Genomic DNA, 14,555 nt, shown 5'->3' on the forward strand with positions numbered 1-14,555 from the left:
CCGTGATAAAGAGATAATCAGTGTTCACTTAACCATAATGTCACCATATATATATTTCAGACTGTTGATGAGTTTCACAGTTCCCTTTCGTTCAGTCACTACGACGTAACGTTAGTGACTAACGAATGGGGGTTTCGCTTAGAAGCCTATCAACTTCGAGTTTAGAGAAAACGCCCAATGGCGTGCCAATGCCATGGGCATGCGGAATTTGCATACGTAACTCCGCCTCACTGCGTGAGTATATAAGGAAGTACGAGGCAATATCGCATTATGTTTCTGCTTTCGGAGCCAAGAGTACCTACCTCTTCACTCCTACAGCCTTCTGAGACTCTGTCAGCTTCTTCGAGACGAGCAGCTTTCCAGTCGGTGTTGGTGTGACGGCGCGTTCCAGTGATCGCATACTTCCTGCCTGCTGATCTGTGCAGTGGTCCGCCTGACAGCTGGTGTGTGTTTCCCTGGGCGCTTCGGCATCGACTGCAAAGTTTCCTCTCACAAAAGAGCTTGCATGTGACACGTCCTTTTCAGGATGTTTCGTCCGTGCACTTCTGGGTGTGGTAGATCGCTTTTTTCTTTTGACGGGCACGAGCGCTGCGTGACGTGTTTGGGCTTTCAGCACGCTCAGGCAGCGCTTGTGGATGACTCATGTTCCCTCTGCGGGAACCTGGCCATCTCGGTGCTTCGATCTAGACTCCGTGAATTCTGTGCTGATGCCGGAACGAGAGTCCCCTCCGCCACCCCCCAATCTGCGGTCTCCTCTGGAGGCGGCACTTTGGCTGGTAACCAGGGTGATCTGAGGGTGACGGTGTGGAACAAAGCTCAGACGCTAGTTCCTCGGCCCACACCCCCCTCTCATGCACCTGACCCGGTCCGCGCTCAGGCGTCTACATCGGGGCCGGCTCCTGCTGTCCCGACTGTGGCGTTTGGCGCAGCGGAAGAGGAAGTGATGTCTATCGCCGCATCACAAGGTGGGCTGGAGTCATCTGAGGATGATGATTCGGCTGTGCTGCCACCTTCGGGTGCGCCAGCATTGCCCGAGTCGGACCCAGAGTTGACAGCCATGCTGTCTCGGGCCGCCGCAGCGCTTGGACTGGAGTGGAACCCTCCGCCTCAGCCCGAGCGTTCGCGGTTGGATGATTGGTTTTTGGGGGCGGCGCGTCCGGACACCCGTCCGGCCGCTCCTCCAATACCTTTCTTCCCCGAGGTGCATGAAGAGGTTACGCGTTCCTGGAAGTCCCCGTTGTCTTCCCGTGAACGTTTGGCGAACTCTTCCGCCTTCACCTCCCTCGATGGAGCCGCGGCTCATGGGTACACTGGGGTCCCCCCAGTCAAACGTTCTGTTGCGATGCAACTGTGTCCACAGAGCGCTTCGTCCTGGCGTGGTGACCCAAAGCACCTCTCCAAAGCCTGTAGGTTTTTGTCATCCCTGGTGGCGAAGTCCTATAGAGCTGCGGGGCAGGCCGCCGCTTCTCTGCATACCATGGCAACTCTTCAGGCTTACCAAGCCAAGTTGCTGTGTGATATGCACGAGGGAGGGGCTGATCCAGGACTCAGCAATGAGTTGCGTGCCGCCACCGACCTCGCTCTCCGGGCGACGAAGGTGACCGCACACTCCCTGGGTCAGGTGATGTCCACAAACGTGGTCCAGGAGAGACACCTATGGCTCAACCTGTCTGATATGCGTGACGCTGAGCGAACCCGTTTCCTCAACGCCCCCATATCACAGGATGGGCTATTCGGCGGAGCGGTCGAGAGCTTCGCCCAACAGTTCTCGGCCGCTCAGAAGCAGACTGAGGCAATAAAACATATCCTGCCCCGGCGGTCAGCTGCTGCCTCCACCCAACCGCCCGCGCAGGTGCCTCAGCCCGCTCGCCGCCGAGGGCGCCCTCCTGCGGCTCCCTCTGCCTGCGCCACCCAAGCAGCAGCCTCCACCCGGGCCGCGCAGAGGCAGCCGCAGGAAGGCGTCCCAGTCCGCTCCAGCCCCGCAGCCCGCGAAGAAACGCCAGGCTAAGCGGCGCTCCTGATGCGGACGGCTCAGGGATGGGCAGTTCTTTCCAGGAGACGGCAGCAGGGCCGCTCCTTCCCCCGGTGGAGGGCCGGGGGAGAATCTTTTGTTCAGCTGCTGGCCCCCGGGTCAGCAGCACCCTAATGTGGTTAAAGAAAGAACTGACAACCCCATCCCTGAGCCCCCAGAGATCGGTGACGGCAGTGCGCGCCACCCTCGGGTCTCACCACTCTCGTCCCTCTCTGTCGCCAGCCCCCTGGCAGAGCAGACCCCAGTGGAATGCGAGTCCTTCCCTGGTCTCCTCTGTCAGGGCGCAGCCGTTAACCGTGCCCCGACCCCGGGACGCCCAACAGCCTCCCCTGTCCGTGCCGGTAACGCTGCCTCGCTGCCCCACCCAGGGTACGTCTGCCGTCCGTATGACCCCGTTGGTGCAGTCTCTGGAGGCCTGGCTTCAGCTTCCGGGGCTGTCCCGCTGGGTTGCCCGGACCGTCAGGCTCGGCTACGCGATTCAGTTCGCGCAGGCTCCTCCCCGTTACAGGGGAGTCCGCTATATCGTGACCGGGGCCCATGCCCCCGTCATGCGTGCGGAGATTGCCACTCTACTGGCGAAGGGTGCGATCGAGCCTGTCCCTCCAGCCGAAATGAGGTCGGGGTTCTACAGCCCCTACTTCATTGTACCCAAGAAAACCGGTGGGTTACGGCCAATCCTGGACCTTCGCATCTTGAACCGATCCCTTCACCGGCTTCCGTTCAAGATGTTGACTGCGAAACGCCTTTTCGAATGCGTTCGTCCTCACGATTGGTTTGCAGCGATCGACCTGAAGGACGCCTACTTCCATGTCTCCATCATTCCTCGACACAGACCGTTCCTACGGTTTGCTTTCGAGGGGCGGGCATACCAGTACGCGGTTCTCCCATTCGGGCTATCTCTGTCCCCTCGCGTCTTCACAAAGATCGCCGAGGCAGCCCTTGCGCCCCTTCGGCAGCACGGGGTTCGCATCCTGAACTACCTCGACGACTGGCTCATACTAGGCCACTCTCGAGAGCAGGTTTGCGGACACAGAGATCTGGTTCTCCACCACTTAGCCCGTCTGGGCCTTCGGGTCAACTGGGAAAAGAGCAAACTTTGCCCCGTGCAGAGGATCTCTTTTCTCGGTATGGAGATCGACTCGGTCGCCATGTACGCGCAGCTTTCGAGCGAGCGCGAGCAGTCTCTGCTGACTTGCCTCCATCAAATCGAGAGCAAGAGTGCGGTTCCACTGAAACTATTTCAGAGGCTCCTGGGGCATATGGCATCTGCAGCCGCGGTAACGCCGCTCGGATTGCTTCATATGAGACCGCTTCAGCACTGGCTTCGCGATCGAGTCCCGAGATGGGCATGGCAGTCTGGCACGCTCCGGGTCCAAGTGACTCGGGCCTGCCTACAGACGCTCACCCCGTGGTCGAACCTCAGTTTTCTCCGGGCCGGTGTGCCCTTAGAACGAGTGTCCAGGCATGTTGTCGTATCGACGGATGCCTCTGCCACGGGCTGGGGTGCCATGTGCAATGGACAAGCAGCCGCGGGCTCCTGGACAGGACCCCAGCGCCTCCTGCATGTCAATTGCCTCGAGTTGCTGGCAGTACGTTTCGCCCTGCACCGCTTCCGAGCGCTGCTGAAGGACCAACATGTACTTGTCCGGACAGACAACACGGCCGTAGTAGCGTACATCAACCACCAGGGCGGTCTACGCTCCCGCCGTATGTCTCAACTCGCCCGCCATCTCATTCTATGGAGTCAGAAGCGCCTTAGGTCCCTTCGTGCTGTCCATATTCCGGGAGTCCTGAACCACGCAGCCGACGAGCTCTCGCGGTTTCAGCCTCTCCCGGGAGAATGGAGACTCCATCCCCGAACGGTTCAGCTGATTTGGGAACAGTTCGGCGACGCACAGGTAGATCTGTTTGCCTCCCACGACTCTTCCCACTGCAGCCTGTATTATTCCCTGATCGAGGGCACGCTCGGCATGGATGCACTGGCGCACAGCTGGCCGCGGGGCCTGCGCAAATATGCGTTCCCCCCAGTGAGCCTACTCGCACAGCTCCTGTGCAAGATCAGGGAGGACAAGGAGCAGGTCCTTTTGGTCGCCCCGTACTGGCACGGCCGGACCTGGTTCCCCGAACTCGTACTCCTTGCGACAGCCCCTCCCTGGCCTATTCCTCTGAGACCGGACCTCCTTACTCAGAGACGGGGCACCCTTTGGCACCCACGTCCCGACCTCTGGAGCCTCCACGTGTGGCTCCTAGATGGGACGCGGCAGGTTTGAGTGGCCTACCACCTACGGTGGTCGCCACCATCACTTCCGCTAGGGCAGAGTCCACTCGGCATGCCTATGCGTTGAAGTGGAACCTCTTCGTCACCTGGTGCTCTTCCCGCCAAGAAGACCCCTGGAAGTGCCCGATCGGGTCCGTGCTTGAGTTTCTCCAAGAGGGGCTGGAGCGAAGGCTGTCTCCCTCCACCCTCAAAGTATATGTGGCAGCAATATCTGCCCACCACGATCTCTTGGAGAACAAAAAGGTAAGTCAGCACGACCTGGTCATCAGGTTCCTGAGGGGAGCCAGGAGACTGAATCCTCCTCGCTCTCCTCTCGTACCCTCTTGGGACCTCGCAGTAGTGTTAACTGCTCTGCAGAGACCTCCCTTTGAGCCTTGCGGTCGGTTGATATTAAGTTCCTGTCTATGAAGACGGCTCTGCTGACCGCATTGGCCTCAGTTAAGAGGGTCGGGGACCTGCAGGCATTTTCGGTTGACGAAGCGTGCCTGGAATTCGGGCCGGCTAACTCTCACGTGATCCTGAGACCCCGGCCTGGATATGTGCCCAAGGTTCCCACCACTCCGTTTAAGGACCAGGTGGTGAACCTGCAAGCGCTGCTTTTGGAGGAGGCAGACCCAGCCTTGGCATTGCTCTGTCCAGTACGCGCCCTCCGCGCCTACGTAGACATGACGCAGTGTTTCAGGACCTCAGACCAGCTCTTTGTCTGTTATAGTGGAGAGCGGAAGGGAAGTGCTCTCTCAAAGCAAATGCTGTCTCACTGGATAGTGGACACCATTGCTTTGGCTTACCAGCAGCAAGGCCGACCATGTCCCCTTGGTGTGAAGGCACACTCCACCCGGAGTGTGGCCTCCTCTTGGGCTCTAGCGCATGGCGCCTCGCTAGCAGACATCTGCAGAGCTGCAGGCTGGGCGACACCCAACACATTCGCCAGATTCTATAATCTCCGAGTGGAGCCAGTGTCCGACTATGTACTCGCCCCCCCGAGGGGCCGGTGATGGGCCAGGCGTCTTCGCTTGCTCGCCACTCCACTCTACGGACTGGATACGTGCGATATTTCCTCAGGTGAGCTCCCCGAGAGCCCTGAGCTCCTCCAGCACTGTCGACGCCGACATCAGTTCAGTCTGCCCTTTCGAGCCCAGACCCTCATGTCCGGCCAGGTGCCCCATGTGCATGGTTCCCTCCGGCGACCCCCACATGTGTATTTCACCGTAAGTCTCCGCAGTGAGCGGGTTTCTTCCCTTGGCGTGTCCCCGCCACCCCTAGGGTTAAAAATCCACCTTCGGCTGGTACCCTAGAGATCTTCCATATGCAGCCCTCAGCGGGTCATATGTGTCTCTTAAGTCCTCCCCACGGGTAGGCATTTTTGGCATTCCCTCACTGGGATATGCTTCCCAGTGTACCTTGGTAACCCTGTGATAACTGGGAGTCCTTCGTCCTTACTAGTCTTACGACAGGGTACTCACACTTACGCAGGGCACTGGAAGACGGCTGAGTGGCGGGATTATATTGGGACCCCCATTCGTTAGTCACTAACGTTACGTCGTAGTGACTGAACGAAAGGGAACGTCTCGGTTACGGATGTAACCCTCGTTCCCTGAGGAGGGAACGGAGACGTAACGTCCCCTTGCCACATCAGCTGTGCTACCTGGAACGCAGGAGTTCAGTCTTGGCTCCTCAAGCAGGTAACATAATGCGATATTGCCTCGTACTTCCTTATATACTCACGCAGTGAGGCGGAGTTACGTATGCAAATTCCGCATGCCCATAGCATTGGCACGCCATTGGGCGTTTTCTCTAAACTCGAAGTTGATAGGCTTCTAAGCGAAACCCCCATTCGTTAGTCACTAACGTTACGTCTCCGTTCCCTCCTCAGGGAACGAGGGTTACATCCGTAACCGAGACGTTATCAACATTGCAAAGTTTTTCATATTTCCATTTTAAAAATGTAACATACTTTTATAATGCTATGCTTTGTTGAATTACATTGGCAGTAAATTACAAAAAAAAAAAAACAATTAATCAACACAGCTGTGAGTGTTTCTAATAACGGGAGTGAAAGCAAATTTAACATCATTCTCTCTCCAGACTGCTTTAATCAGTCTCTCTAATAGCCTATATTTTCCCCTTTTTTTATAAATTCATGGGTGTTTCCATGATCATAGATTTTTACTTTTGCTATTGGAGCAAATAGGACTACAAAAAATATATTTATATTTGTTGTCATCTCCCGTTCAGCACTATTGAAGTTCACCCAACTATGACGAATTCCGCTACTGAGTACCTAGGAAATGTGAAAAGGGTCCATTTCAGAAATAACAAACTTTGCCAGACAAACCACACAAACTTTGCTAGAATTACGGTTGGTCCACAAAGGCAGAGTATTAATAAATACATTTCTTGCTGTTAGATCCTCTAAAGCAAAACACTCAGGACCTCAAGGAACATGCTAGAAAACAGAAAACTAAACCAAATAAAACTGATGAGAACAAACCAAGAACTGAGCCAAACGGGGGAATATTTTTCTCAGACTGGTAAGTACGACACACACATGGACATAGCATGACTGCTCTTTTACTCACTTCTTTATTCACAGGCGTAACACTGGAACATTTTTTTCAGGAAACACGTAACAGTGCATTATGGGCAATTAAGTTAAATTAACAGCATTAACAAAATACACAACAATAATTACACCAAATAATGTGGGGTAAAGTGGAACTGATGATTAATCAATAAGAAACCATAGCAACCAAGTACAGAGGGACTAAACACAGTTAAACAAACATAATCCAAATAACCAAAACACAGGCCAACATGACATCTTTTTATTAATATTTTCCTATTTATAATAGTTGCAACTCAATATTTTTTCTTTTATCTGACTCTAGGTTAGTTGAAACATTTGTTGCAGTTTTCCACTACAGGAAATACTGCTCTATATTTAACAGTTGTATGTTATGAAACCACAATGAGGTTTCGATGCAAGCATATTGATTGACGCTCAGAGATAGTGTTGGTGTTAGATTTTTGTTTTCCCAATGCAAATGAAACCTAAAGACCCTTTGCTTACATATAGAACAAACCCAAAGTGCACTTGAACATATAAATGCTTCTCGAGTTTTAATTTTTAATATACCAAACTAATGACTAGTAGCTATGATTAATACAGGATTCATTTGGTGTTTTCATTTCCATTTAGTAATAAATCAATGGAATAAAGCTCTATACATTAATTTCCACATTCGGTTCACTGTGCTTTAATAGCTGAGTAGATGACTGTAGAATTCCTGTCCAACACCTGTAGAAATTGAGATATACAAAGCTTTAAAGAGTGTATTACATAAATTACAAACATTTATAACACATCATTAGCAAATCAAAATTACATTTTGAAATGTTTATGAAAAAGGGGGTTTCATAGCCGACCTCTGAACTTGCATGATCGGTTTTAAACAAGCTGTCAGCTCCTGGAAAATTAATCAAAGTTAATTAACACACTATAAAGAACACACAGAGGTTACTGTGAACTTCGATCCTGCCTCACCCTGAGATCCTGCTACCGTCACTGAAGCATAATGGATGTCCTCGTCTTCTTGTGATTTTAATCCAGTGACGTGACCTTCATCTAGTGAATTAATACAACAAAATCTCTCATTTCAAATCTCACTGCAATCATGAAATCATGCATTATAAACATGGACACATAAAACATACAAAACATTTTAATACATGAATTAAAGTTTATATTTGAAACATGCACAGTAATTATTTATATTGGCATTAAGTTCTCAAAAATCTCAGTTTTCTTCACATTACTTTCCCATTAACCCCCTCATTATATTTGTATGTATGAAAAAACTAAGCGATAAATATTAAGTGTGACATTATAAATACAACAAATTGGCTACTTAAAGGGGTCATGAATTGAGAAATCAACTTTCCCTTGAGCTTTTGATATATAAAAGGTCATGGTAATAAGAATATCCTGTAAGTTTCAGAGCTGAAACCTTCCTTGTTAGTCAAAGAAAAGCTTTTATTCTCAGAATATGCCACACCTTGACGTCATCGTGTGGTGAAACATCGCCTCAACATAAGATGAACAACGCCTGATTCTGTAGCCCCGCCCACCGACTCGTGTCACTAACATGACATAGGCCTACATAGAGCTAAACCGGATCGAACTTCTAAGCAATAAATATACCACATAAGCTTCATTCGGATTCCAATATTATGAATGCATGGAGGAATTTTATTTTTAATGAATATCCAGCTCACGTGGGGAAGACATTGCACGTTTGTTCCTTTATTTCACCACAGATTCATTTGTAAACAAGAGACTGGATTTGAAGACATTCTTTAGAAATGTTGGCCCATATTGATAGGATAGAATCTTGCAGTTGATGGAGATTTGTGGGATGCACATCCAGGGCACGAAGCTCCCGTTCCACCACATCCCAAATATGCTCTATTGGTTTGAGATCTGGTGACTGTGGGGGCCATTTTGGTACAGTGAACTCATTGTCATGTTCAAGAAACCAATTTGAAATGATTTGAGCTTTGTGACATGGTGCATTATCCTGCTGGAAGTAGCCATCAGAGGATGGGTATGGTGGTCATAAAGGGATGGACATGGTCAGAAACAATGCTCAGGTAGGCCGTGGCATTTAAACGATGCCCAATTGGCACTAAGGGGCCTAAAGTGTGCCAAGAAAACATCCCCCACACCATTACACCACCACCAGCCTGCACAGTGATAACAAGGCATGATGGATCCATGTTTTCCTTCTGTTTACGCCAAATTCTGACTCTACCATCTGAATGTCTCAACAGAAATCGAGACTCATCAGACCAGGCAACATTTTTCCAGTCTTCAACTGTCCAATTTTGGTGAGCTCATGCAAATTGTAGCCTCTTTTTCCTATTTGTAGTGGAGATGAGTGGTACCCGGTGGGGTCTTCTGCTGTTGTAGCCCATCCGCCTCAAGGTTGTGCGTGTTGTGACTTCACAAATGCTTTGCTGCATACCTCGGTTGTAACGAGTGGTTATTTCAGTCAAAGTTGCTCTTCTATTAGCTTGAATCAGTCGGCCATTCTCCTCTGACCTCTAGCATCAACAAGGCATTTTCGCCCACAGGACTGCCGCATACTGGATGTTTTTCCCTTTTCACACCATTCTTTGTAATCCCTAGAAATGGTTGTGCATGAAAATCCCAGTAACTGAGCAGATTGTGAAATACTCAGACCGACCCGTCTGGCACCAACAACCATGCCACGCTCAAAATTGCTTAAATCACCTTTCTTTCCCATTCTGACATTCAGTTTGGAGTTCAGGAGATTGTCTTGACCAGGACCACACCCCTAAATGCATTGAAGTAACTGCCATGTGATTGGTTGATTAGATAATTGCATTAATGAGAAATTGAACAGGTGTTCCTAATAATCCTTTAGATGAGTGTATATGATAGTATTGCATTTTTACAGATCATTTGATAGGCTATCTATTAATTATGTGTACGTGTCTACCTTAACATACCTTAGCACGCTGTCAAAGGCTGAAGAATCCTTTATTTGTGGTGTTGTTGGTTCATGGCGATTCGGGATCAGACTCGGGCATGTATGGGCCAGAGCTCGCAAAGCCCAACGCCCCGGGCTGTGTGTTTTCCAGACGGGCTACCAAAACGTAAGCCTGGCCTGCCGACGGGCTATCTTAAATAGTGAAATAACATTCCTTTCTTGATGTGTGTTGTTCACTCTCTTGACTTGATATTTGAAGGAAAAATACAATCACAGAAGTTTTGATCATGCTGTCTGCAACGTACTTGGTTCGCGAGCGTGCGTGTGTGTGTGTGTGTGTGTGTGTGTGTGTGTGTGATGCACGGTTGGCGCTTATCCACCGATCAGGCGGGCCAAGTAATAAAAAAAAACATTCCAATTAATCGTGGGTGGATGAGGGATAAATCATTGTGTTTGTTTGATAAAGACATTTTGCGAGCCCTGTGGGCAATTCATTCCGGTTGCCGTTTTCCCACACGCTTTCAAAACAATTCCCACATGTACTGACGGGGGAACTGAAGCTCATTAAATATGCAAATCTTATCCAATGCTAGCAGTGGGCGTTTACTTCCAAGTCTTTTGTGCGGCACGCCCATAAAAACGAACGTTCTAGGAGAGAGCCTCAAAACCAGGGTAGAAAATAGCCTATTACTTATTCATTATGATGTTTTTGAATGTAAAAACCACGCAAACGTCATAAGTTATAAAATATAAAAACAGTATAAAACATTTTTTAAAAGCCAGTTCATGACACCTTTGATGTTGGATGTATAAACCCGAAGAAGAACCTTTTTCAATTAAAACTTATTTTTATAAGCAACTTTCACAATAAATGTATGTAAGCAGTTCACGTACTGCGTTAAGGATACTGCCATACAACCCAGTGAGAGAGATAAAGGGGACTATAGTGAGAAAAACTCACTAGAAAGATACAAAGCAAACATATTCTAGAAAGTATGTATACGGCAAGAAAGGAGAGAAACATTTAGAAATGAAACGGGTAGAATGTTAGGTAGACTTTATCCATTTTTGCTTTGTCTTTTTTATTCTCTGAAGTTCTCTGGGGACCCCTTAGAACATTCTGGAGGACCCCTGGGGGTCCCTGGACCCTAGTTTGAAAACCCCTGTACTAGAGTGCAAAAAACAGGCTAATGTCTCTTTAAGAAGTCAATTAGTTGTTTTAACTGACAGCCACGGCTGTTTGAGTGTAACAGTTTGTCCCATTTAATTTTCTATGGAGCATTTTCCCCTTATACTGTCTCTGAGATCAACTCACCTGTTTTTTGCTGACGTTTAAGAACTAGAAGTCCCAGCAGCAGAATCAGCACACAGCCAGTGACAGCACACACCACGACGATCACCATCAGATGACTGTCCTGTGTCATGATATCTTCTGCAGAAACATGTGGAGCCAGATAATTACACCAACACTGACCAGTGACAAATCACGATTTGAATGCTATGATGCTTAAAATATACAATATTATTCTGAGTTTAGTTGTAAAATACTGTTTATTTATGGTTAAAGGATATTACCTGGGTTTGTTACAGTTGAGGTTTCTGTTTTATCATTAGTAGTTGATGAGGAAAGATTGATTGTTATAGGGGCCAGAGCTCTGAGTGTATTCTCAGTAAAAACTGCACACTGCCAGTGCATCAGGTCTGTTTCATAGCTGGATAGATTCACTGTGAGTTGTAACTTGTTGTTTTTCTCAGTCATAATTTGCTCTTTTCCCAGCACTCCTCTGTTCCCCTCCATCCTGAGCCAGACCAGCGTCACTGAATCAGTCACTTCAGAAAGCTCACAGGTAAGAATCACTGACTGATTCTTCAACACACCATCAGGAGGCTCCACTGAGACTGAAATCAACAACAACATCAATTACCTTTAAAATGCACTGAACAAATGTACTGATGATCAAATATACGTGAAATAATAATATAATATTTTCCAAACCTCTGATGGTGTGTAGTATTGTGGTTGTGTAGATACCAGTATCTGTAATACACCTGTATTTCCCACCATAATTGAAGTTCACAGGTGAGATGTGAAAGATAAAAACTTGACTATTGTATTTGGTTGAAGAAAGTCTTCCTGGTTGAATTGGTCCTTTTACTTGAACTTCTCTGTCTTTTTCAACTGCTATCAGATCAATCTGTGAATTATTCCTCGGCTCCCAGGTCCATTTCCAGCTAACATATTCCCTTTTAGACTTGCAGATCAGTGATACATCACTATTATTAGAGCTTTGTCTGTAAATGGTATTCATTTTACTATTTCTATTATATGAATCTGGAAAGACAATAGGTAACCTGGTGAATTTCAATGATAGTACATTTCAGTTTTAAACATATTTCTCAAAAGCTGTCTTTAGGCCTAAAGCTTTTTTAATTTGTGATGACTTCTGCACTATTATTCTTAATGTAAAATATTATTGATCATTATTATTTTGACACACAACACAAAATTAACAAAAGAATATACTTACTTGAACTGACATTAAGCGTGTGAATCCTAACAGTTTCTACTCTTTCATCTTCCATCAATCTACAGTAATAATTCCCTTCACTGTGTTCATCAACGGTGTGTAAGATGATGTAGGCAGAGTTGTTGTACAGTAGAGTGGTGTTGGATGTTTGTTCTCCATCTCTCTCCCACTGCAATGCTGAGAATTCAGACAGGAAAGAGACGTCGCATCGCAAAGACACGTCAGATCCACGTTGGACTTTTAGAGGAATGATGTGGGTCCCTATAACAATTGATGAATTATTAGAATTATGATTTGGGATTTGGATAGGGTTAATCAATCACATTATTATAGTCAAAAACATAATGGTTACTCACATGTTAAATAATAATGTAATACATTTTCTAGTTACCTGTCTAGATTTATGTAAACTTAAAGGCAGGGTAGGTGATTTGTTCCAGGATTTTTTTTTGTTATGCTGGTTGAAAGCCTCTTCACATCCTGATTGCAAACATTAAGTGGTCTAAATGTATTTATATATGTTCGTCCAATCATTGCATTCAGTACGAATGCAGACATCACATGTCATAAACGTGTTTCATACTATGCAGAGTTAGACAGATGTCAGTCACCGTCACCGAGCAACACAACAGAAACAGCAGCCACCTTTTACAGGTTCTCCTGGATCAAAACAACAAGCTTATGCTGCGTTCACGCCATAACTACTGTAAGGTGGAAGAGATCATGGAAACTCATGACATTATACTCAGATCGGTTCGAGACTCGATTTATTAAAGGCAACTTACTCTATTAACACCAAAATGAATCTGCAGCAGTCAGGTGGTACACGTCAGTGCTCTTTAAGTTGTTTTTGTTCATTATTATTGCAATGTTAGGTGTTTTGAGACATAAGGTAGTCTCTCGTGTGACGCTTTTGTGTGCTCCCTGCTGTACGCGTTTATGTGTTTTGAAAGAGCTGTGGCCTCCCCATAGAAAACAAAAAAAATTTCCTATACCTTTAATCAGGTTACAAGCACAGAGTATTGTTAAAATTAAAATGACAGGTTTATAAAACTTAACATATTCTATTTAGCTAATAATGACTGACAGGTTTCTGGACAGAATCAACTCTTTCAACAATACAAGTGAAAATTATGTATATATATTAGGTTCAGGTTTATAATACTCACCTTCTTGTGATTTGCAACAAAACCCTCTCAACATTAAAATAAAAACGGAGATAATATGCATGCTGTTTTGTTCAGTCTTATATTAGAGCAAGAGGAAAGGAAAAGAGGAAGGAAATGTTCTGTGGTGTTAGTTGTATTTTTTAAGGGGTTTACCATTGATCTAATAACTTTTAACTTTGCATTTTAAAGAGAGATATTCGACTGTTTAGGTCAGCTGGGGTAGGCTTAGGCCTGCTTTTTCGGTGTACTTTGGATATTTGAGAACAGGATCACTGAAAATGGCAAATAATACATTTTTAGATAATGTTGTAACACTTGTTTAAGGGTTGTTCACAGGTCCATGGTTAAGCAAACATTTCCGTTTACAGTTATATTTGTGTCTTTCAGATGTGGTAGGCTAATACTCATTAATGCCTGATGCTTAGATAATATCACTTTGGCCACCGCACACATCTTTTGTGTCTTTAAGTGCTTAGCTTCCGTCTTCTAGATCAGGGCTTTTTAAACTTTTAGATGCCACAGACCCCCAAATTTGAACGTCCTCAATTACAAAAAAAAATTATATTATCTAACATTAGTTTCTATTAAGTTACTTTATTATATATCTTTTCTACTCATTATAAATGTGTAATTTGTTTATTTAAATAAAATTATGATCAATTACACATTTATTATTCATTTATTTTACTCTAATTTATTTATTTATTATTTACATTTTAAAACATGTCAATTTAACATTTAATCACTTATGTATTTTAATCTTATTTTAATCTAATTTATTATTTATTATTTAAATTTGAATGAATGTTAATTTAACATTTAATCACTTATGTATTTTAATCTTATCTTTTAATATAATAATATTAAAATAAGTAAATAAATAAAAATAGCTTAAATAAATGTGCAAACATTTGAGAAATACCATTATATATATATATATATAATGGTATTTCTCAAATGTTTGCACATTTATTTAAGCTATTTTTATTTATTTACTTATTTTAATATATATATATATATATAATGGTATTTCTC

General features: G+C 45.8%; 1 protein-coding gene across 1 annotated transcript; it reads right to left on the reverse strand.

Annotated features, from left to right (window-relative positions):
• Nucleotides 1–6,872: 6,872 nt before the first annotated feature.
• LOC307129579 (uncharacterized protein) lies at nucleotides 6,873–13,627 on the reverse strand. The gene is made up of 8 exons (XM_079822122.1): nucleotides 13,521–13,627; nucleotides 12,352–12,612; nucleotides 11,820–12,155; nucleotides 11,399–11,722; nucleotides 11,139–11,255; nucleotides 7,855–7,935; nucleotides 7,737–7,777; nucleotides 6,873–7,608 (listed from the first exon to the last, which is right to left on the reverse strand). The coding sequence occupies exons 1-8, from the start codon at nucleotides 13,579–13,581 to the stop codon at nucleotides 7,558–7,560; spliced, it is 1,272 nt and encodes a 423-aa protein (XP_079678248.1). The 5' UTR covers nucleotides 13,582–13,627; the 3' UTR covers nucleotides 6,873–7,557.
• Between the last annotated feature and the right edge of the window lie 928 nt (nucleotides 13,628–14,555).

This window comes from Gobio gobio (assembly GCF_949357685.1).
Source record: "Gobio gobio genome assembly, chromosome: 7".
NCBI lineage: Eukaryota > Metazoa > Chordata > Actinopteri > Cypriniformes > Gobionidae > Gobio > Gobio gobio.

What these genes read in the sequence shown, in the direction of transcription:
- LOC307129579 (XM_079822122.1), bottom strand. Translation starts at nt 13,581, where the DNA reads ATGCATATTATCTCCGTTTTTATTTTAATGTTGAGAGGGTTTTGTTGC. An exon ending in AATACTACACACCATCAGAG is followed by an intron (nt 11,723 to 11,819) that starts GTTTGGAAAATA and finishes TGTTGATTTCAG; the next exon opens with TCTCAGTGGAGCCTCCTGAT. An exon ending in CTCAACTGTAACAAACCCAG is followed by an intron (nt 11,256 to 11,398) that starts GTAATATCCTTT and finishes ATGTTTCTGCAG; the next exon opens with AAGATATCATGACACAGGAC.